This window comes from Exophiala mesophila, assembly GCF_000836275.1.
Source record: "Exophiala mesophila strain CBS 40295 unplaced genomic scaffold supercont1.6, whole genome shotgun sequence".
In the NCBI taxonomy this organism is placed as follows: Eukaryota; Fungi; Ascomycota; class Eurotiomycetes; order Chaetothyriales; family Herpotrichiellaceae; genus Exophiala; species Exophiala mesophila.
Genome location: NW_015622509.1, coordinates 959,281 through 979,056, shown reverse-complemented (window position 1 = coordinate 979,056; position 19,776 = coordinate 959,281). Strand labels below are relative to the sequence as shown.

Below are 19,776 nucleotides of genomic sequence, written 5' to 3'. Positions count from 1 at the left end.
GATGCGGCGGACGCGTGCGGAGCGCGTTTCGCCAAAGGGGCAGAGGGATCCTGAAATTTATCATTGATGATAGTGCATCTCGAACACAACGAGAACGCGCTCCTGGATCATCAAATAAACATTTTGTGTATGCAAAAATATTGTAGACACTCAGAGCTTTACTCGAATTTCACGTATCAAGTTGTGCAAATATGCTGGGAGCCGCATCATCCGTCCATCCATCTAGGCGCGTATCCTCCCGGCGCCACGGTTGGTTGCTCGTAACTTGAGAAGACAATATTTGCAAGTTGCATCCCGTGGGTTGATCCAACGGTGTGGATGCCAGATATACTCAAGCGATGGAGATGTTACGCGGCCACAGTGATAGGTTCCGGAAGAACTTGGTCAAGAAAGGCCGCGAAGACCGTGCCTTGTTATTATTATGATGATCCTAATAATGACACTAAACAATCTTGGGCCATCAATACAATGACGAATATAGCGTAACTAATCAAGGATGCGAAAGTGATTGCATCATGCAAATCAAAGGAATCCAGGGCCCTGGTACAGTTTGCACGTGAACTATGCTTTGTATTGATATTGTGCTGATCTTCTGGAAATTTGAAGTCTTCATATCGAGAGTGGTTGTCCCAGAACAGGCCAAGTGCTATCTTTGGTGGATTGAAGGTCCGAGGGGTCCGGGGGCTCGTTCAATGCATACTTGTAAGGTATGGTAATCTTCAATACAGTCCAACACCACCAAAGCGCCTCTGGTGGAACAGGTATGGCAGCCATGACCTTGATTTGTACTCTGGGGCTTTTTCATGGGTTTTGGAGACATTATTAGCACCATTATTACTACACGATCATAATTGTTAAATCGATCTGTCTATGGAGGCATTAGAAGCAGCGTGCAAGATGGATGGACGCATATGTCAGGTGCGTCGTTTGGAGTCTTGGTGGCGATGTCGGAGGTCCCAAGGCCCCTCTATCACCCACACACGCCCAAGGAAAAAGATGCTAGTCTTTCTGCTGGTTTTTGGGATGACTCTGGGCAATCGTGCTATACCGCAGTTTGTGTAGTGTGATGGGAATTGATGCAAAATTGATATCCTGAACATTAAAATATACGTAGCGAGTAGCAGCTACAACTAACGCTAAGTCGCCTACAGAGCTCTAGAAATCACTTTTATACACTCTCTCCCGGGTCCAGGGCGCTCTCTCCAGGGCGCCCCCTCTAGGGCACTTCTCTCCAGAGCACCCTGGGCACCCTCTACCTAGCACTTCTCTCTAGGGCACGCTCTCGGGTACTCACGTGGTACTCCAAGAACATTCGGAAAAACTCAAGGAGAATATTCCGAAAACTCAGTCACGGGATCGCAGCTCGCGCATATCCAATCATTTCGTGCTAAGATTTGTTCTCAGCCAATTATACTACGTAAAAGTTTTTCCGGATGCCAGATTCTCCTATAGTAAGAAATTAGAAACTAAACCCAATGTAGAACCTACTCCGCTTCGCTTCGTAGGATTAGAAAACTGCAGAAATCGGAGTAGATGGTCCAAGCTCGAAACGGGTGGTTGAGAGTTGAAACCTGCCAAACGGCATGAAACACCAGAAAACGGCAGCGACATGTATGTACGTGTGCTGTAGTCAAGCTTACGTGTCTGTCCGATCCAGCAGACATGCATTGATATGAGCTTGCTAGGCATTGTAGACATGACACGATAGTGCTGATCTTCTCATGTTGACCATATTACTATTCTTGTCGCTACAGTAGTTGCAGACATCTGCACATGTAGTGCATTACTGTGTGCATGTCATTTGCCGGGTTTCTACTCCTTCGCTAAGCGTGCCACCAAACAAGAAATAATGCTTACTCGATCGGCAATTCGCAATAATGATCGGATTCAACACCCAGTTCCCAATTGATCAGATACGCCTACGAGATAAGAAAAATACAGGAAAATGAAAGATTTGTCTAGGAAAGGTTGGTGGCAAGCGCATGAGAGTGTCAATGTTTCAGATCTTGGAGCTTGTCGTAAGATTTCTAGAGTCGAGAGTGGTCTACGAGAGTTTGTGTGCGCGGCGACATGGAAGACGGAGCATGCTAAAGCGGGTGGGCTGCATTATGCCTGCAGGAAAGCTTGGTAGAAAGGCGATTACTGACAGAGAGGTGATCGAGGTGGATGTTTTTGGTGGAGATGGATGGCATTTCGTGAGGATGGGTATGGCAGGCTGGGTGGTTGACAGGTGAAGCCCCAGGCTCTCCAGGCCTGAGCTCCAGGCTACGGTTCCCTGGGTTGGGAGCTTCGGTGGCGGGTGCAGGTGGATGGTAAAGCTGTGACAGTACCTGAGCCAGACCTTCCAGTAATAATAGGCGTGAACAAGGCTTTCATGGGTGTCTCTAGCCCGAGGTTAGGCATGGTGGCATGTCAATCATGATCCACATGCTGCAAACACAGTGAAACCCAGCACACGCCCAGTGACCCAACCCTGCACAAAAGCCCCAGCTATCCCCTGTCAGGATCCACCTCGCAGGCTTCCCAGTGACACCCAGGCATGTCCAACTGCAAGTTTGCACTCTGGAGTCTGCAGGCTTTGCGGCACACAGGCGGGCGTGCCATGTTCCACGGTCCAAGTGGCTAGTGGCCGCTCGCAGAGAGTCGCCTCTTAGGAGCACTGGGAGGCCCGAGGGCGGCAGATCTCCTCCACTGTTGACCTCCAGCCTCGACCCAGGACCCAACGGCGGTACCATTACAGTATGCGTATTAGGAAACGGAGGACACGCACTTGCACCTGCATATGGCTTGATTCACTCCCACCAATCGGACCGGGGACAAGGGGCTTCGCGAAGTCCACCATCTCCAGAAGTTGACCATCAACAAGCCACCACACGCACCACACGCACTACACACGCACTACACACGGCCACGCACCCAGTCACTGCACGCTTCCCTCGCTGATGCTTTTGAGTTTCCCCTTCCCATCCGTTCCCGTTCCCAACTCTTCATATCCCAGGCTCACCAGCTTTTTTTTTCCCTTCCTGCCATCGACTTCTTCCTCCCAAGATAGACACGCTCTCGCTATTCGTGTCGTCTGGCCCTGTCGTTGTTGCACCATCTTCTTTTCTTCGAGCCAGCCACGTCTGTGTCGAATTCATTTCATTCAAGGAGCGTCCCTGCCGCGACTACCTCCTCTTAACGTCTCGAGCAACTCCCTTCAGCGACCCTTTCGTTGGTTCCTTTATCCCCCAGTTGCGTGTCTTCTGTTGACCCAACGCATTAATTCTCATCCAATTCGACAAAAGCCTTTGACGGATTGCCTCACGCCTGCTCCCTGGGCTTTCACTTGTACCATACTTTAATCTTGCATCCAAGGTACGTCGAGTGACCTCCCTGCCCCTGATTGTTCATCGTCAATCATTCACCATAACCCCCACCACTTCGTTTTCTGAACCCTCCCTCATCACCCTTTGTCTCGTTTGAGAGAACAAAAGAATCTCAACTGACTTGTTCCATTCTCAGTTCTCCATCCGAGTTATTCATCCACAATGGCCATCACACAAGTCCTCCTCCCTGCGCTCGCGTTCGCGAGCGTCGCCCTCGGTAAGCTCCCTCACACAGAACCCTGTCGTGTTGGACCTCTGGCAAGAGTGGCGGCCCCACAAGAGCTATTGTCGACACACATGGCGATGAGGAAGACCCAAGACTGACATCTGCTATAGCTCAATCCAGCACCAGTAGTATCTGCGCTGGTCCTTCCTTCACCATCACCAGCAATGCTGAAGCAACCCAGATTGCCGACTGCTCCACATACAGAGGAGACATCTATATTGATTCCTCTGCTTCTGGCCAGATCTCTCTAGACGGTATCGAGCAGATCACTGGCGATCTCACTGTGAACAATGCCACCCAGTTGACAGCCATCACCTCTGACAAGATTGGCACGATTGGAGGCGTCTTCAGCTTGACCGGCCTGACCATCATGTCAACATTACAATTCGATTCCCTCACTCGTGTAAACAGAATCAACTGGGTCGGCCTTCCAGCTCTCCAGAGCCTTAACTTTGCTCAGGGAGTCTCAGAGTCGAACGAAATCTACATCTCCAACACACAGTTGAACAACATCAATGGTATCGAGTTGACCGCAGTAGGGAGCCTTGATATCAATAACAACCCCTATCTCACCTCTGTCGACGTCAATGCCTTGAGGAACGTCACCACCGCCCTTGCATTCTCCGCCAACGGCAGGGAACTGGAAATCAGTTTTCCTAACTTGAGGGATGCAGCTAACCTCACCTTCCGAGACGTTAGCAAGATCGAAATGCCATCCCTTGCCAACGTCGGCGGTTCCATTGGTTTCTACACCGACAAGTTTGAGAGTTTCGCTGCTCCCAATTTGACCAGCACCGGCGGCACCTTGGCCTTTGTTGACTGCCCCGAATTGAACAACCTTTCATTCCCTAGCCTCGAGCTCATTGGCGGTGGTTTCTTGCTTGCCAACAATACCAAACTCACCGCCATCAGAGGTTTCCCCCAGCTGGCGACTGTTGTGGGCGCTCTCGACTTTGCCGGCACTTTTGAGAGGTGAGTCTGATTGACACGTTTGAACCAGCGCAATGCTAACATGAGCAGTGTGACCCTCAACTCATTGTCTGACGTCCGAGGTGGCTCCAACGTCCAGACGACCTCGACCAACTCCACCATCTGCGACCTTTTCGACACCGCCCACGAGCGCGGTGCGATTAAGGGTGTCAACACCTGCATCACTGGCACCGAAACCCCACAGAGCAACCAATCTACCACTGGTACCGGTTCCACGCCTACCGGCACCGGATCATCAGACCACAATGGTGCTGGTGCCTTGGCCCCCGTGTCCTTCACTGGTCTTGCTGGTCTGGTTGCTGCCCTTCTTTTCATCTAAGCAAATCATTGGTATCGGCGTTTGTCTTGGGTCTGTAGACTAGCTTAATATCCGACGGGTGATGTCCTTCTATGCTTGTCTTATCCGATCACTTGCACTCTCCAGATGCGAAGCAGCAGCGACGCAAAAAGTACAAACATGGTGCAGTGGGCTTTTGCTCTTGCGCACGCACCCCTCTCTCAGGCCGGGATGCGAGTCTTGTATTGGGCATGATCCCTCTACTGGCAGGTTGTTGAAGTCGAGCGACAGAGTGCCCTCGTGGGCTTGCGTGTGGATAGGCATACAAATGAATATGTTTCCTTGTTGACTCCAGGTGTGCTCGTCGTGGGACAATGTCATTTGCCCGACTTTTTCCTGTGAAGCTTGAATCTCTACGTACCGTGGGGTGTCGCAGCAATTTCGGCTGGTCATCATGTTGACCAACCATATGTAGTAGCTACAAGGGAGTAGTACAGAAACGCGCGGGTCGCAACATCTCGAACAACTGACCAGAGCAGTGTGTCCACCGCGCCGACTAGGCTGAGAATGCCTGCCTATGGCTATCAGGCAATTGTCGCCGTGGCCTGAAACAGAATGAGGTCGCAGTAGGCTGCACCAATCGCGATGGGTGATGAACCTGGCCACTTTCGGCCTCTGCAGGACAAGCCACCATCTTTGGTTCAACAAACCCTCTCAAACCGGTCACCAGTGGCGCACGCCGCTGCTCAGCCGTACTGGATCATTTCCCAAGGTCGCCAGGTCAGCCTTCTTATAACCTGGGACTTCAGTTAAACCTGTGCTGTTCTGTCCTCGCCATGAAATAACACTCGCACGGTGTCGAGACGGTGAGACGCTGTGCTGTACTGTCCACGTGATATACCTCCAATTATGGCAGGTGCCGACAAGTTCACCGTCTACACGAAAGGTACCAATCTCTCCTACACTTCAAGCCTGATATTGGACTGGGATAGGCATCACTGACGCCCAGCACAGCAGCGGGAGGATTCAACTTGAGCAGCGTCGAACCATATCACTTTCTTCAGGTTAGTCAAATCAGCCCCTGATGTGGGTAATGGTCTCAAGCCGAAGTTATGCTCATATTGGCCCAAAGTCTCAACCCCAAGAAGAGATCCAGATCGTGTGAGTCAATGACCCTCGCCACGGGTACGATACATTGGGACGTTCACTGAGACAATCCAGATTTGCGAGCTGGAAAATATTCAAGGAAAATGAGACGCTGAGAAAGCTGGTCACATCCCAATACCACTACCCAGCAACATTATGGGAGCCTATGTGCCATCTATCCAATGGATATGCTTCGTGTGCGAGTCGCAATTACAATGGAGCACAGGTCCACAGCATGTCGAACTCCAACCTCTCTGAAGTCTTCTTCGTTTGTACTAACCGGTACATGTGACAGCATCATGGTTTCATTTCCTGATCAAGCAACTCGACGAGCCCATCACCATTGTCGACCCAGCAAAATACCTCTGGCGCGAGATCAAGTATACATGGTATGAGATGAGTTTCTACGTCTACTCACGGCAAGGGCCTAAGCCCCTCACTGTTCTATTCTGCATCGATACGCCCCAGCACTTTGCGCCACAGCTCATCAAGGCTCTAGAGTCGAGCATACCAGACGTCACGCCGACTCCAGAGCCGTTGACCTTGCTGCAGAGCGCCGTGGTCAAGATATCTACAGAGCTATACGATTTTTCTGTCTGGACGATTCGGAACCACATCCGAGCCATCGAAAAGGTAGAGCACCCATAGTTCCTTTCAAGTCCGTCCGTTCAAGTTCAAGAAGCTGATCATCGACTATCCATGGTCCCCAGCGTGCCGACGGTGCAGCACAGGCGAACTTTTCATTCCGCGAACTACACGACCTTGCCCGTCACATCATCCACAAATGTGAAGTCCTCAAGGTCGCCGCCGACACGGTCCAGGAGTTGATCGAGGGATCTCGCCCGTCCGCAACAGGCAAGGCTTGCGTCTGTCATCCAGCAGACGCCACCTTCTGGACTGATTGTCCACACAATCAAATGCGTTTCTGGCAAAGGATGTTGAAGAATTTTGTTGGCCGGGCAGATTCACTGAACTTGAGACTACACAATGAAATCAACCTGGTGAGTGAGGACTTTTGTCAACTCTGGTCGAGAGACATATATATATGCACGGTTTACCAATGCACGGAAGTACGCTGACTGGTGTTTGTATCTAGGGCTTCCACAATGTCGTCCAGCGAGACAGCAGAGCCTCGATCGAAACGAGCATCCAGACTATGGAAATCAGCCAGGCAGCTAAGAGCGACAGCGCGTCCATGAAGTCCATCTCCTTTGTCACACTGGCTTTTCTCCCCGCCACATTTGTCTCGGTGAGCAGCTGTCCATTTATTCCCATACTACTCTTCAATCCCCAGCCAATATTTCCTTTTTAACTAACATTTCAACCCCTCTTCCTCTTCATCAGACCCTGTTCGGTATGGCATTCTTCGACTTCTCGCCCGACAGCGAAGACGAACGAACATGGGCCATGTCGCCTAAATTCTGGATTTATTGGGTCATTGCCGGACCCCTGACGTTGATTACACTGTGTGTCTGGGCATATATTCAACGAACAGACATCACCCGTTGGTTTAAAGTGAAAAGATCTCTTCGAGCAGACAAGAGAGCTGAAAAGGCCGCCAGAAAAGCCAAAGTTTTAGCTGAGGCGAAAGCCCGGTTGGGAATTCCCAATGGTGGGGTGGTTTGATTGAACAGAGATAAGAACCATGGGAGTGGATTATTGCGAAGGCGTATGAGGAATGAATATGGAAGATCTAATGAGTAATGACCAGTGTCGGATGACATGAAGTGATGACCTGAAGGGGTCTTTTTACCCCTGACTTTAGGCCAGGAGTCTGGAAGATGGATGATGTTTACTTGTCCAACTATGATACTCTCATTGGCATCATTTCGGGCTATTAAACTATCCAGATAGACCATTGATTGACCATCGCAGTTTCAGACAACCTAAAATGTGACCAAACTTGATTCGATCTCTGCACGTTTATCGTCACTTGATGATCAGCGTAGCTCAACCATAGCGAGCATTCTCAATCTCATCATCAAACCAAGTCGGCTGTACTCCATAGTTCATGACCGTACTCTTGACCTTGGTATAACTCTCATAAGCCTCGATGCCATTCTCCTTACCCATACCACTTTCCTTCCATCCTCCCCAAGGTGAAGACGGGTCGTTCAAATGATGGCCGTTGATCCATACAATTCCGGAATCAATCTTATCAGCCACACGGTGTGCTTGATTGAAATCGTTGGACCAAACTGAAGCACCGAGCGCAAAGGACGTCTCATTGGCGACCTCAATCATCTCCTCTTCCGAATCGCACTTGATCAACGCAATGACAGGGCCAAATACCTCGTTACACGATAGATTGGAACCCCTGGTCGTCTCGATGATAGTGGGTTCGAAGAAAAACCCTTGTCCATTGACGGATGTGGGCTTACCTCCGCAGAGGACGTTGCCGCCTTCTTTGGCAGCGCGCTCGACAAAGTCGGTGCATCGTGTCACTGAGGCTTGAGAAATGACTGCCCCGATCTGAGTCTTTGTGTCCTTAGGGTCGCCTACACGAAAGGCTTTGACTCTTTTGACTAGTAACTCGGTGAACGGCTCGTAGATGTCCTTGTGGACTAGGAGTCTTGAGCCTGTGACGCAGGTCTGGCCACTGGCAATGAAACTCGCAAATAAGGCTGCCTTAACGGCGTATGTCACATCCAGGCTGGGGAATAGACATACAGGAGCCTTGCCACCGAGTTCTGCCGTGATGGGGATCATGTTCTCCCCAGCCTTGCCGGCAATGGCCTGGTATGTCAGCAAACCTCCCGTCAAGTCGATCTTGGCAAGATGAGTGTTCTCGCAGATATACTTTCCAGTTTCTCTGCCGTAGCCACCGATGATTTGTAGAGTTCCGTCAGGCAACCCTGCTTCTTGAAACAGAGCACCCAGTTTCAAGACCGAAAGAGGCGCCATCTCTGAAGGCTTGAGGATGACCACGTTTCCAGCCGCCAGCGCAGCACCGAGTTTCTTGGTCGCTATCAATAAAGGATGATTCCAAGGTGTAATCTGAGCAACCACTCCCAACGGTAATCGAGTCAATGTATTGATGACAGGCCCCTTGAATGGAGTGACTCGTCCCTCGTGCGTTCGGGCGAGTGAGGCAAAATACTCCAACCATTCTGGAATCCGACCTAACTGTGCTCGCATCTCACGAATAGGTCGTCCGGTTTGTTCAGTCTCGAGTTCTGCAAATTCAGGTATCCTCGCTCGCAGGAGCACCGCTGCTTTTGACAGGACGGCATATCGCTCTGACGGATCGGCTTTGGACCATTTCCCGTTCTTGAAGGTGTCGAGCGATTTGAGAATGATGTCGTCGACTGTTTCCCGCGACGTGGCATCAATCGTGGCGATCTCAGCACCGGTGGCGGGATTGATGACTTTGAGATGATGGCTTGCAGAAGAAGCGTGGGCGCCATTGACCCAATTTGACACGTGCGGGAGTGTCATGGTGTCGGTATTTTGGATTTGGTAGCCCAAGATGGTGCTGTCGATTGAAGAACTGGTATTGTCAAGGATATAGAACAACCTTCAGGAGCAATTATCAGGGCTTATGGCTGATGTCTTCCTTTCAAGGTGACCTTGTACCAGCATCTCGTACATCGGACATGCCCGGACCCAATAAAGTGACAGAATCAAATTGAGAATCGTGGGTACATAAGAGATAAGCACGACTTTCGATCAGGCCCACCCATCAATCTGATCTCCCTTGGCAATTAGCACTCCTCTCTGAGGTATCTCAACGATAGAAAAGAACAACTTGTCAGTGCGTTGATGGCAATAGATGTCAGATGTCAGAAGAATGAATCTCAATGTTGAAACCACCAAGTCCAAGTGCGATAGAGGCGCCACTGCTTCGCCGTATGATATGTGTGATTCGCTGTAGTATTTTGCTCAATGAAAACTGCGGTTCAAGTACTCGACGTCCATGCTTCATCATGTCTCTTTTCCTCTCAATCTCTCTCCGCTTTCACGCTCAACCCAGATTCTATATCGTGGCGATGCCAAGGAGTATGGCAAGCACACTTTGGCGTGTCCAAGATACTGTATGATGCCCGTATGGAAAGACCCAGGAAGCGCATTCGGCAAGCTTGCGAGCCATGTCGGTACGTCCACCGTTGATGCTCGCTTTCGCCCTCCATACTGACAGACTATTCAGCCGCAAGAAGGCAAAATGTCTAGGCGAGCGACCATCCTGCTCTCTCTGCAGAAGACTTGATCAAGAATGCACATATGCACCACACCGAGGCCGAGCAGATCTTCCACCACGACCAAGTGCCATTTCAACACCATCTCGGCCTACCCTTGTCCAACGTGATGATGAAACCCTAGTGACAGTGAGTCTTGTCTATTTGGCACCTTTCCTAGGTTCAGCTGTTGGAGTTATTCTGATAGTTCCTTCCAGGAGGAAAGACTTGACGACCTCGAGCACCAAATTGCGCAGATGAGAAGTGCTTTGAGGTATGTCTGGCCTCGATTCTTGCTGATGATGGTTCACTGACTCAAGAAAAGGCGTCCTGCTCCCCCAAGTCAATCGTCGCCTTCCCTGTCCCCGACAGTGCCAGTTGAACATGACTCCCCATCATTGCGAGCTCCTGGGCGTGCGTCTTCCAATTAGTAAGTCTAACCCTCCTATGCTAACCAATTGATTGCAGCTAACCAAAACTGCCAGTCTACCTCCATGGCAGACGACAAATGCCATTATCGAACTCTACATCAAATACTGCAATTGTCAACCACTCCCACTCTTCTCCCCCCAGCATCTCAGGGACACCGTTTCCTCGAGAGACCCTGAATTGTTGTTGGCATTGATATCTCTTGCCGCGAGGTTCTCCTCTGACAGCGAAATTGCTTCATCCACCGCCATCGTGGAAGAATCGCAAAGGCTCGTTGCAACTCGAGTCTCCCAAGGACCTGTAGAACTTTCCACAATTCAGACTCTTTGCATTCTAAGCTTGAGAGAATTCAATCGTATGTCCATTCTGCTCGGCAAACTGAAACCTGCTGACTCAAGGAAGACGGCAACACTCCCAAGGCCAACGTTTACAGTTCTCTGGCAACCAGTCTATCACAAGGCGCTGGTCTTTCTTCCAAGGCTGACACGGCCATTCTCAGCGATGTTGGTGAGGAACGTCGAAGGTGCTATTGGAGTGTCGTGCTCCTTCAGCGCCTTTACGGCTATCCTTCTGGGTCGTTCTTGTTTGTGATCGATGACAAGATCCCCCAATATCCTCAGAGTGCTGCTCAGCCCTTTGGAACAAGCTCAGACATCACCGACGCTGCCCTCGCCCAGTCAGAAGTTCAGGGCAATCTTATCGAGCTCTCCGACCTAGGCATCACCTCTTATGCCATACAACTAAGCAAAGTCTGGCAACGAGCCGCACGTTATGCTCACCGACGATACGCGCCCTCGGCTTTACCTCCCTGGTCTGCACAGTCTGAATATTCCAAGATCACGGCTCAGCTTATGGAGCTCGAAACACGTCTACCATACAAGTACCGTTTTCGGCCTTCTCGATTTGCCGACCAGGATTCGGAACAATTATGGAATAATCGTGCCTTTTGGGCTCCTTGGGTTTTTGTGCAGATGATCTATCACTCGATTGTCTGTTTGCTAAACCACCCATTGCTCATGGCTCTACGCCTTCGAAGTTTCAGAGTTACCATGGTCCCCGAGATATTCCTACAGCACACCGCAGACATGACGATAACTCATACTGACTGGATTGTCTATCTACTGGATCTTTGTAACGACAAGCTGTTCACACTTTCCGATCCATTCTTGGCACATTTTGTAGCCATTGCCGCTACAATCTTTCTGCAGCAAAGTTACACCGATGATGCAGTGGTCAAAAGTGCAAGACAGCAAAGCTTCTCAAAATGTCTCACTTTCGTCCAAAAAATCGGTACGAAGTGGCCCAACATTCGTAAATTAGTAGGTCAAAGTCCCGTCCCCGTCTACATATTCTCCTTGACTGATTATGCCTACACGGGCCAACAGGCCGGGAAAATGGAAGCATTTGAACAGGAAGTGTCTACCTCGTTTCATAACTCGGCGGCAGCAGGAACTCCAAATTCGAGCATCTTCATCGATCTGAAACTGTTCTGGGACATCATTGAATCTTCATTTGTCAGCGAGCTTCCTCGAGCTGCCGACTCGTATTTTGGAACGTCCCTGATACTTCATCGGCACCAAGCCGAGTCTTCCGAGGTTCTCCGAAGTCATCTGTTGCCCGAGCCCATGCGTCTCAATCATGAAACAGTCACTCCTGCAACTGTTTATACTGGTCAGACCCCGGTCATGTCCAGAGCTATGGAGAACAATCCGTTCGATTCCCAGCTGCAATTCCCTGCCGCGGGCGGACTTCCAGAGGATGGCCTGTCAATCTTGGCACAAAGCTACTTTGCTCAAGGTCAAGATTTCGTGGGTACCCTGGATGACTGGTGGTTCTCTGTCCCTGGACCAGGAGTAACATGAAAAGGCCATGATAAGCAACCAAATTCTGCGGGCATCGCAGAGGTCAACGGCTAGCCTCGGCGTTGATAAGGGCGCTTGATCACAAAGACAATTTACAAGGCTCCACACATAAGGGATCCGCATCCGCATCCGTGTCCGTTCCCAACTTCGGTGCACCCTATGGCGATATTGATGCGCAACTTGATTGGAGATGATTCTGGAAGTATTCGAGCAAGACAAGTGCAGTGACGTGACTATGGATGGCATCAGTCCTCGACCCACTGACAAATAGCGGTGCAAAATACCTGCAATTTTGGTGGACTTACAGCTTGCTCAACTACAATCCCAGCACTTAGTCAAATGTTTACCTCTGTGCACCATTCATTGTGACCTACAGGATGAGAGCAAGAACAGAGGATATACTGCGAAACTATGGCGTGTCAGCAAGGAATGGCTTTCTCCCTGAACAGCCTCCTGTGGCAAGTCTGCCAGATATCTACTATGCCCCTTGGGAATCCATCCTACACTGCCTGCCGACTTTGATCACCACGTTGAGTATAAGGTCGGAAATTGATGCTTTACCTCTCCTCGATACGTCGAGATTACACACGGAAGCCGAATGGCAGAGAGCATACTCGATATTAGGGTTCTTGACGCACGCCTATATCTGGGGAGGAGACCGCCCAGCGGATGTTAGTGTCTGGTCGGTCCCGAATGTTGAGTCATAGTCAGCTAACAGTTCTCAGCGGCTACCTCCTCAAATCACCTGCCCTCTCCTCGAAGTATCTGAACATGTTGGTTTGCCGCCAACGGCGACGTATTCAGGGCTGAATCTGTGGAATTGGGAATTGAAACCTGACCAAGTCGACTTGACCAAGCCTGAGAACCTAAGGTCACTGCAAACGGCCACAGGAACTCGTGATGAAGAGTGGTTTTATCTGATATCAGTCTCCGTGGAAGCTAAGGGAGGTCCTTTGATACACGCCATGCTCCAATGTGTAGAGGCAGTCGAAAGAGGTGACGACGAGGCCATTGAGCACCATTTACGACACATGACCGTAGGGATTCAAGAACTTGGCACTCTTCTCAACAGGATGCACGAGCATTGCGACCCCCAGGTATTCTACCATGTCCTACGGCCACTCCTCGCAGGTTCGAAAGGGATGGCTGCAGCAGGCCTTCCCAACGGAGTCTTTTATGATGAGGGCAACGATCATGGGCAATGGCGACAGTACAGTGGTGGCAGCAATGCACAAAGCTCCCTGATACAGCTGTTTGATATTGTTCTTGGAGTCGACCATCACGCCACCGGATCCTCTGAGACTAAGAAGTTGGCGGACTCGTCCAAAACAGGCAGCTTCATTCAAGTGAGTCCACCTAGTGGCGAGCCTGATGGCAGTACTAACAACGATAGGAAATGAGAAACTATATGCCTCGGCGACATGGAGAATTTTTAAGCTACATGACCGAAAGAGGTCATGTGAGAGAATACGTAGACAAGCAGGACCTTGGATCTACGATTCGCTCGACCTACAATGCTGCAGTCGATGCATTGGTTGCATTTCGAAATGTCCACATCCAAATTGTGGCCCGGTACATTATCAACCCATCACGATGTCCCCCATCAGAGAGAATCCTTCAACGCAGAAGTCTCAATCTTGCAACGGCTTCTTCCAGAGCAGGGGAAGCGGGTGGGCTTGAGAAGCAGCAATTGGCGGGTACAGGTGGTACTATGCTGATTCCGTTCCTCAAGAAGACCCGGGATGAGACGGGAGAAGCTGTGATGTTGGAGTAACCATTTACATAGCATTTAGACTCGGCATCTGATAGTATAACGGGTGTACAGGCTATACATTTCATCACTGTACATATTTATGTGGTTCTTGTATGTAGGTCATTATCTGGAATCCTCGGTTCAGGACCTGGCCAAGGCACGCGACATGCAGCAATATATTCAAATCGAGTCAAACACTGTAGCATTTGACATGTTCTTGGTCCAGGGATACTTTTTGCAAGGTGGGAATGGAAAAATCAAGGTGACAGCGGGCGGAGTTGGGTCGGATGCGGATGCGGATACGGATATGACGTCGAGGGATGCGCAAATCGACCTTCTGGACGAGCAATGGAACATCGTCTCCACCAACAAATATTGTAATGATGACCACGTCAAAAGCTTAATCAGGGGTACTGATGTGACCTCGGAAGGAATGTTAGAAATAGCTGGACTCCCTTCAATCCTAGATTACTCTGCATCGCATAAAAACCATCAGGTGTTGTTCCTTGTTATTCTGGTAATTTGAGGATTTGAATTGAGACCTGACATCAATTGGATAACAAAACTGCTACTCGACTCGGACTATCCATACAATTCTTTACATCTACGACCAACACTACCACCTGCAAGAATGGCACCAGGAATTCTCGAAACCGAACAAACCAGGACGACCCAGCCGCCTCTGAACCCCTCCAGCATGTCCAAGACAACATTCCCTGAAAATGGCGACACAGCAGAATACGCACAAAGTCTAGACGCATCCGATCCTCTACGCGAATACCGCAACAAATTCCTCATCCCGACAAAATCATCACTGAAATCCACTGCTTTGTCCAAACCAGACCATGATTCGGACCACGACAAGGGTATTTATTTCTGTGGAAACTCACTAGGGTTGCAACCTCGGTGTATGGCCAAGTATATCCAGGCTCAACTTGACACATGGTCATCGATCAATGTACACGGCCATTTCCGTGAGTTGGAGAACTCGCCGATTGTGCCGTGGCAGTCGTTGGCGGAGCGGGCGGCTGAGAAGTCTAGTCGACTTGTGGGCGCTCTGAAGGAAGAGGTGGCGATTGAGAATACCTTGAGTGTTAATTTGCATCTCTTGATGGCTTCATTTTATCGTCCGTCTTCGACACGGAATAAGATTTTGCTTGAGTGGAAGGCGTTCCCTAGTGATCATGTAAGTTGACATCACCTATGCTTTTGCGTCAGATTTCTTTGACCTGACTGACATTGGGACCAGTATGCAATTGAGTCACATATCGGCTGGCATGGATATGATGCAAAGGAAGCCATGATTTTGGTAGAGCCTGACCAGGACCACATCATCTCGACGGAAAAGATCCTGGCCACGATTGATGAGCACGTTGATGAGATTGCCCTGGTTCTTCTTCCCGGTGTGCAATACTATACTGGCCAAGTCTTTGATATTGCGCGTATCACCGAATATGCACATTCGAAAGGTTTGACCATCGGATGGGATCTCGCTCACGCGGCAGGAAACATCCCACTCAAACTTCATGACTGGAATGTTGATTTCGCCGCTTGGTGCACGTATAAATACATGAATGCCGGTCCTGGAGCCATCGCCGGGCTCTTTGTGCATGAGAGGCATGGGAAGGTTGAGTATCCAGAGGGAAGTGACAAACCTGTCTTCCGACATCGATTGACTGGATGGTACGGTGGAGACAAAGCATCTCGATTTGAGATGAACAATAGTGAGTTATGTCCCCAAGTTTGCAGATCGTGCATGTTTGTTGACATGGTCATTCACAGGGTTCAGACCGATTCCAGGAGCAGGTGGCTTTCAGATTTCGAACCCATCAGCAATCGATCTTACCTCATTATGTGCAGCACTGTCAATATACGACGAGACAAGCATTGAAGCGCTCCGAGAAAAGTCGTTGAAGCTGACGGCATACTTGCAATATCTCCTTCTCAAGGACACATCACTCAATGACCAGGATCGTCCTTACCGTATCATCACTCCACTGGATCCAACAAAGCGTGGAGCACAACTGAGTGTGTTACTCAAACCGGGACTTCTCGAGAAAGTCAGCGGAGCATTGAACGAGGCGGGTATTGTGGCTGATCAACGGAAGCCAGATGTGATTCGAGTGGCACCTGTGCCATTGTACAACACATTCTATGAGGTCTGGACATTTGTGCAAGTGCTGAAGCAGGCGACTGAAGCATAGGAGATGATTTAGCGAGTTTAAAGTCAAGTTATTGATGAGAGATGAGCATGTCACTGAGGGATAGATACATGACAAGTAGTGACACATCATTTGGATGATATTAAACGCCAAGAACGCCAAGGCTATGCCGAGGCATGGCACCGGCATTTCCGGCTTCAACGTTCCACCGTCTTTCCTCTACGTAGGAGCTCAAAGACCCAATAGCATTTCCCCGCCACCAATCAATCGTGTTTTTAATGAGGATTGACCAAGAGGCACCAAGTGCGTTGATGTTTGATTCGTGTGTTGTTCGTTCGACCTTTCAATCGAGAATCATCCGGCCAGCAGCAAAGTATGGCGGTGCGGATCAATGGCGCACTTCAAGCCCATTCGCAGCGCCCTTCCCATGCCTGCGGGCGACAACTCCCAACCTGTAGCAGACTCCACCACATCGAGTGAGAAGCGACCAAAACGTATAGCGTGCGTCAGGTGCAGACAATCCAAGGTGAGTGAGCATGAGCATGAGCGCGAGCGCGAGCGCCTCTCTCCGTCTCGCCGGCCTCAGGAAGCGAATGGTCACCATTGATACTAACTGTCTTGCCATCTCCAGCTCAAATGCGAAGGACTCGACAAAGGCCCCAAATGTATCAGATGCGCCAAGAACTCACTGGTTTGCGAGATTGATTCTGACTTCAAGCGCATCAATAAAAGGGCGTGAGTGCTGCCTGCTCCGACTCTAGAAAGGCCTAGAGAACCCCGTCTCTTGTACTGACAAGAGGGTAGCAAACTCGAAGACCTGTCCGAAGAAGTCAAGCAACTTCGGTCCATCATCTCTCGCTCCCAAACCGAACCAGGCTCGTCGCACGATGAGAAACGCAGTGGTTCGCCGCCGCACGGTGCGACAACGCTGGCAGAGTCGACCGAGCATGCTGTAGTAGATTCTCCAGGTCCTCCCAATGGAGAGTTCACACCGTTCCCAAATGTCGCGCGCAAGGTCTCCAGCTCGCGCTCTCAGCACGCGCCAAACAATACCTTTACGCCGTCCTTTCAAGGCTCTTCCATCGAGTCGCCAACCATGTCTATTCCTCGAGGCCATTCTTTTCACATTCCGCAAGCCGCCACAACTTCGCACCAATTAGGTGATTTGCATATCACTCCACAGCAGACGTCTAGCCTGTTCAATGTGTAAGACGAGTTCATTTCTCCTCCATCAATTGACTGACACCGTAGAACCAGCTTCTTTGAAGACTTCCATCACTTCTTCCCCATCCTCAAACCTGACCTGTCACCTGAAGACTACTATGAACGTTCACCCCTCCTATTTTGGACCATCATCGCCATTGCCGCGAGAAGCTACGACGAGGAAGTCGGCGTCTACTCGAGCCTGAGAGCACCACTGGACAAACTCATGTGGGAGAAGATCTCAGTGACTCCTCATTCGCATCTCACCATTCAAGCCATCGTACTACTCTGTGTCTGGCCCTTTTCCTCACCTTCAATGATCACCAACCCTTCGTTCATGTTGATCTCCATCGCACGCACAGCGTGTATGCATCTCGGCTTACATCGGCCAGAGATCCTCCAGGATTTCAACCGAGTCAAGTTCCGTGTCTTGTCCGAACACGTCGAGGAAGCTGCTAAGGTGTGGGCGGGATGTTTTGTGGCAGCTGAAAGGTGGGCAGAATATGTTATTAGTTCATACTTGGATTAGATTCGAACTGGCTGACTTGAATTCTAGCATAACCTCCACCGAAGGCCAGGGTCCGCTGTTTGTATCGACAGATCCGACAATAAGTCTAGCATGTGGCGAGCAAAACATATATCATCTCCCACAAGGTCTTCGACATATCCTGGTAATCCAACGATTTCTCAATCGAGTCAATTGCAGTATGGCGGCCGACACCAGTACTCGTGGTGGTGGATCATCAGCCTACGAAGCCGGCACTCTGTTAGCATCTCTAGAAGATGATCTGCACGTATTACAGAAACAGCTCGAAGGCAGCATCACCGGTGAGTCCATCAATCATCTCCCTTTTCCCTCCCTTCCTCCACAAATCCCTCCGGATATATCACTCTCCCGACAGGACTAACCCCTGAATACTAGACATGTGCAGCATCTGGGTCTCCGGCGCCGCTCTACAATTGCAAGTGTACTATTTCCTCGAACCCGTCGACTCACCGGCGCGCAAACACGGATTATTGCGAGCGTACCACACGGCCATGGAATTCATTTCTCAAATCGAACGCGCCAACGAATACGACAAATTTAGCCGATCAGTACCACGCTATTTCGGCGCCATGGTCAAACTCGCGGCGCTTGTGGTCATGAAACTTTTATTTTCCAACTACTCACGGATCCTGGACATTGAAGCCGGGAAAAAAGCATTCAATACCGCCATGTCGATCCAACGCGCCATGTCCGTTGAAAACAACGATTTCCCATCTCGCGACAGCGTGGTCTTGACTCATTTATGGGCCATCAATCAATCTAACGGTACGATTCGCAACGAAGAACCGACTTTACGTCTCAATACCCGGCATAGCGCCAGCGTCTTGCATGATTCATTGTGGGTATGGCGAAATTACTATGCTGAACGAGAATTCAACACCGAACATCTCGGACGACCTCCGCGGGTTTTACCTTCGCTGATTCAACACTCGCCGGTGGCGACGATGGATACTCCGAATGTTAATATCCCCTTTGATCCGTATGCGTCGACGCCTCAGAACTCGAAACTCGATCATCAACAACAACAGCAGCAGCAGCAGCAGCAGCAGCAAATGGGGACCATGCATGGCATGCAATCTGGGAATATGTCGAATACGACGCCAGGGTTGATGTCGGATGGTATGGCTGCGCCGCCGGGTCAGGGAAATGGTATGATGGATAATACTTCGCCGGATCCGTTTGATTTGATGAGTTCGTATGGCTCATATATGATCCCAGAAGCGGATTCGAGTGGAATGTTTTATCCGAATTGGATGTGGGATGCGGCTTTTTCAATGCAGAATTGAGAGGGATCAAGGAAAGGGAGGTATTGATCCAGAAGAAGGACGACCTCAACCAGGGACGGGTTCTATGACACAGGTATATATGTCTCTTTGAATATCTCCTTGCCATCATTGGTGTCAGCGAGACCCAACAACATATCGAGCGTTTTTTGTACGTTGGGAAGTTGCATTTGGCTTGTACAGCATACTAGGCGAGTGACTTTCCTGGATACTTTAGCTGTCAACTGTCATAAAATGCACCGGTCAACCAGGCAAAATATCTGTTCATATATCTTCATAGGCAGGCTCAAACAGTCTTGGCCAATTAATCCAATCAATCATACATACAAAGATCTTCATGTCTTTCGTTCATGCC

The 19,776-nt window shown here is 50.0% G+C and overlaps 7 protein-coding genes across 8 annotated transcripts; 6 read left to right on the top strand and 1 right to left on the bottom strand.

The window, feature by feature from the left end:
* The first annotated feature begins 2,974 nt into the window (after positions 1–2,974).
* Positions 2,975–5,210, top strand: PV10_08274 (uncharacterized protein). The gene is made up of 4 exons (XM_016373270.1): positions 2,975–3,357; positions 3,505–3,585; positions 3,705–4,566; positions 4,615–5,210. Exons 2-4 carry the CDS (start codon positions 3,531–3,533, stop codon positions 4,901–4,903), a joined length of 1,206 nt encoding a protein of 401 aa, XP_016220181.1. The 5' UTR covers positions 2,975–3,357; positions 3,505–3,530; the 3' UTR covers positions 4,904–5,210.
* A 744-nt stretch (positions 5,211–5,954) lies between these two features.
* Positions 5,955–7,904, top strand: PV10_08273 (uncharacterized protein; the record flags this gene model as incomplete). The annotated part of the gene is made up of 6 exons (XM_016373269.1): positions 5,955–6,022; positions 6,083–6,240; positions 6,303–6,640; positions 6,718–7,008; positions 7,104–7,256; positions 7,352–7,904. The coding sequence occupies 6 exons, from the start codon at positions 5,955–5,957 to the stop codon at positions 7,631–7,633; spliced, it is 1,290 nt and encodes a 429-aa protein (XP_016220180.1). The 3' UTR covers positions 7,634–7,904.
* PV10_08272 (uncharacterized protein) lies at positions 7,783–9,531 on the bottom strand. Its single transcript, XM_016373268.1, has one exon. It carries the CDS (start codon positions 9,443–9,445, stop codon positions 7,958–7,960), a length of 1,488 nt encoding a protein of 495 aa, XP_016220179.1. The 5' UTR covers positions 9,446–9,531; the 3' UTR covers positions 7,783–7,957.
* Positions 9,532–9,951: 420 nt separating this feature from the next.
* PV10_08271 (uncharacterized protein) lies at positions 9,952–12,473 on the top strand (the record flags this gene model as incomplete). Its single annotated transcript, XM_016373267.1, has 7 exons — positions 9,952–10,101; positions 10,155–10,332; positions 10,401–10,456; positions 10,508–10,612; positions 10,668–10,966; positions 11,014–11,930; positions 11,997–12,473. The coding sequence occupies exons 1-7, from the start codon at positions 10,055–10,057 to the stop codon at positions 12,471–12,473; spliced, it is 2,079 nt and encodes a 692-aa protein (XP_016220178.1). The 5' UTR covers positions 9,952–10,054.
* Positions 12,474–12,850: 377 nt separating this feature from the next.
* PV10_08270 (uncharacterized protein) lies at positions 12,851–14,247 on the top strand (the record flags this gene model as incomplete). Its single annotated transcript, XM_016373266.1, has 3 exons — positions 12,851–13,144; positions 13,199–13,819; positions 13,867–14,247. The coding sequence occupies 3 exons, from the start codon at positions 12,851–12,853 to the stop codon at positions 14,245–14,247; spliced, it is 1,296 nt and encodes a 431-aa protein (XP_016220177.1).
* A 463-nt stretch (positions 14,248–14,710) lies between these two features.
* On the top strand, positions 14,711–16,582 carry PV10_08269. Of its 2 annotated transcripts, XM_016373264.1 has the most exons (3): positions 14,711–15,412; positions 15,476–15,950; positions 16,009–16,582. In XM_016373264.1, exons 1-3 carry the CDS (start codon positions 14,858–14,860, stop codon positions 16,428–16,430), a joined length of 1,452 nt encoding a protein of 483 aa, XP_016220175.1. In that variant the 5' UTR covers positions 14,711–14,857; the 3' UTR covers positions 16,431–16,582. The 2 variants fall into 2 exon arrangements, with proteins under 2 accessions (XP_016220175.1, XP_016220176.1); XM_016373265.1 differs by having other exon boundaries at positions 15,476–16,582.
* A 120-nt stretch (positions 16,583–16,702) lies between these two features.
* PV10_08268 (uncharacterized protein) lies at positions 16,703–19,722 on the top strand. The gene is made up of 6 exons (XM_016373263.1): positions 16,703–16,914; positions 17,020–17,123; positions 17,193–17,594; positions 17,646–18,083; positions 18,148–18,419; positions 18,514–19,722. The coding sequence occupies exons 1-6, from the start codon at positions 16,780–16,782 to the stop codon at positions 19,422–19,424; spliced, it is 2,262 nt and encodes a 753-aa protein (XP_016220174.1). The 5' UTR covers positions 16,703–16,779; the 3' UTR covers positions 19,425–19,722.
* The last annotated feature ends 54 nt before the right edge of the window (positions 19,723–19,776 follow it).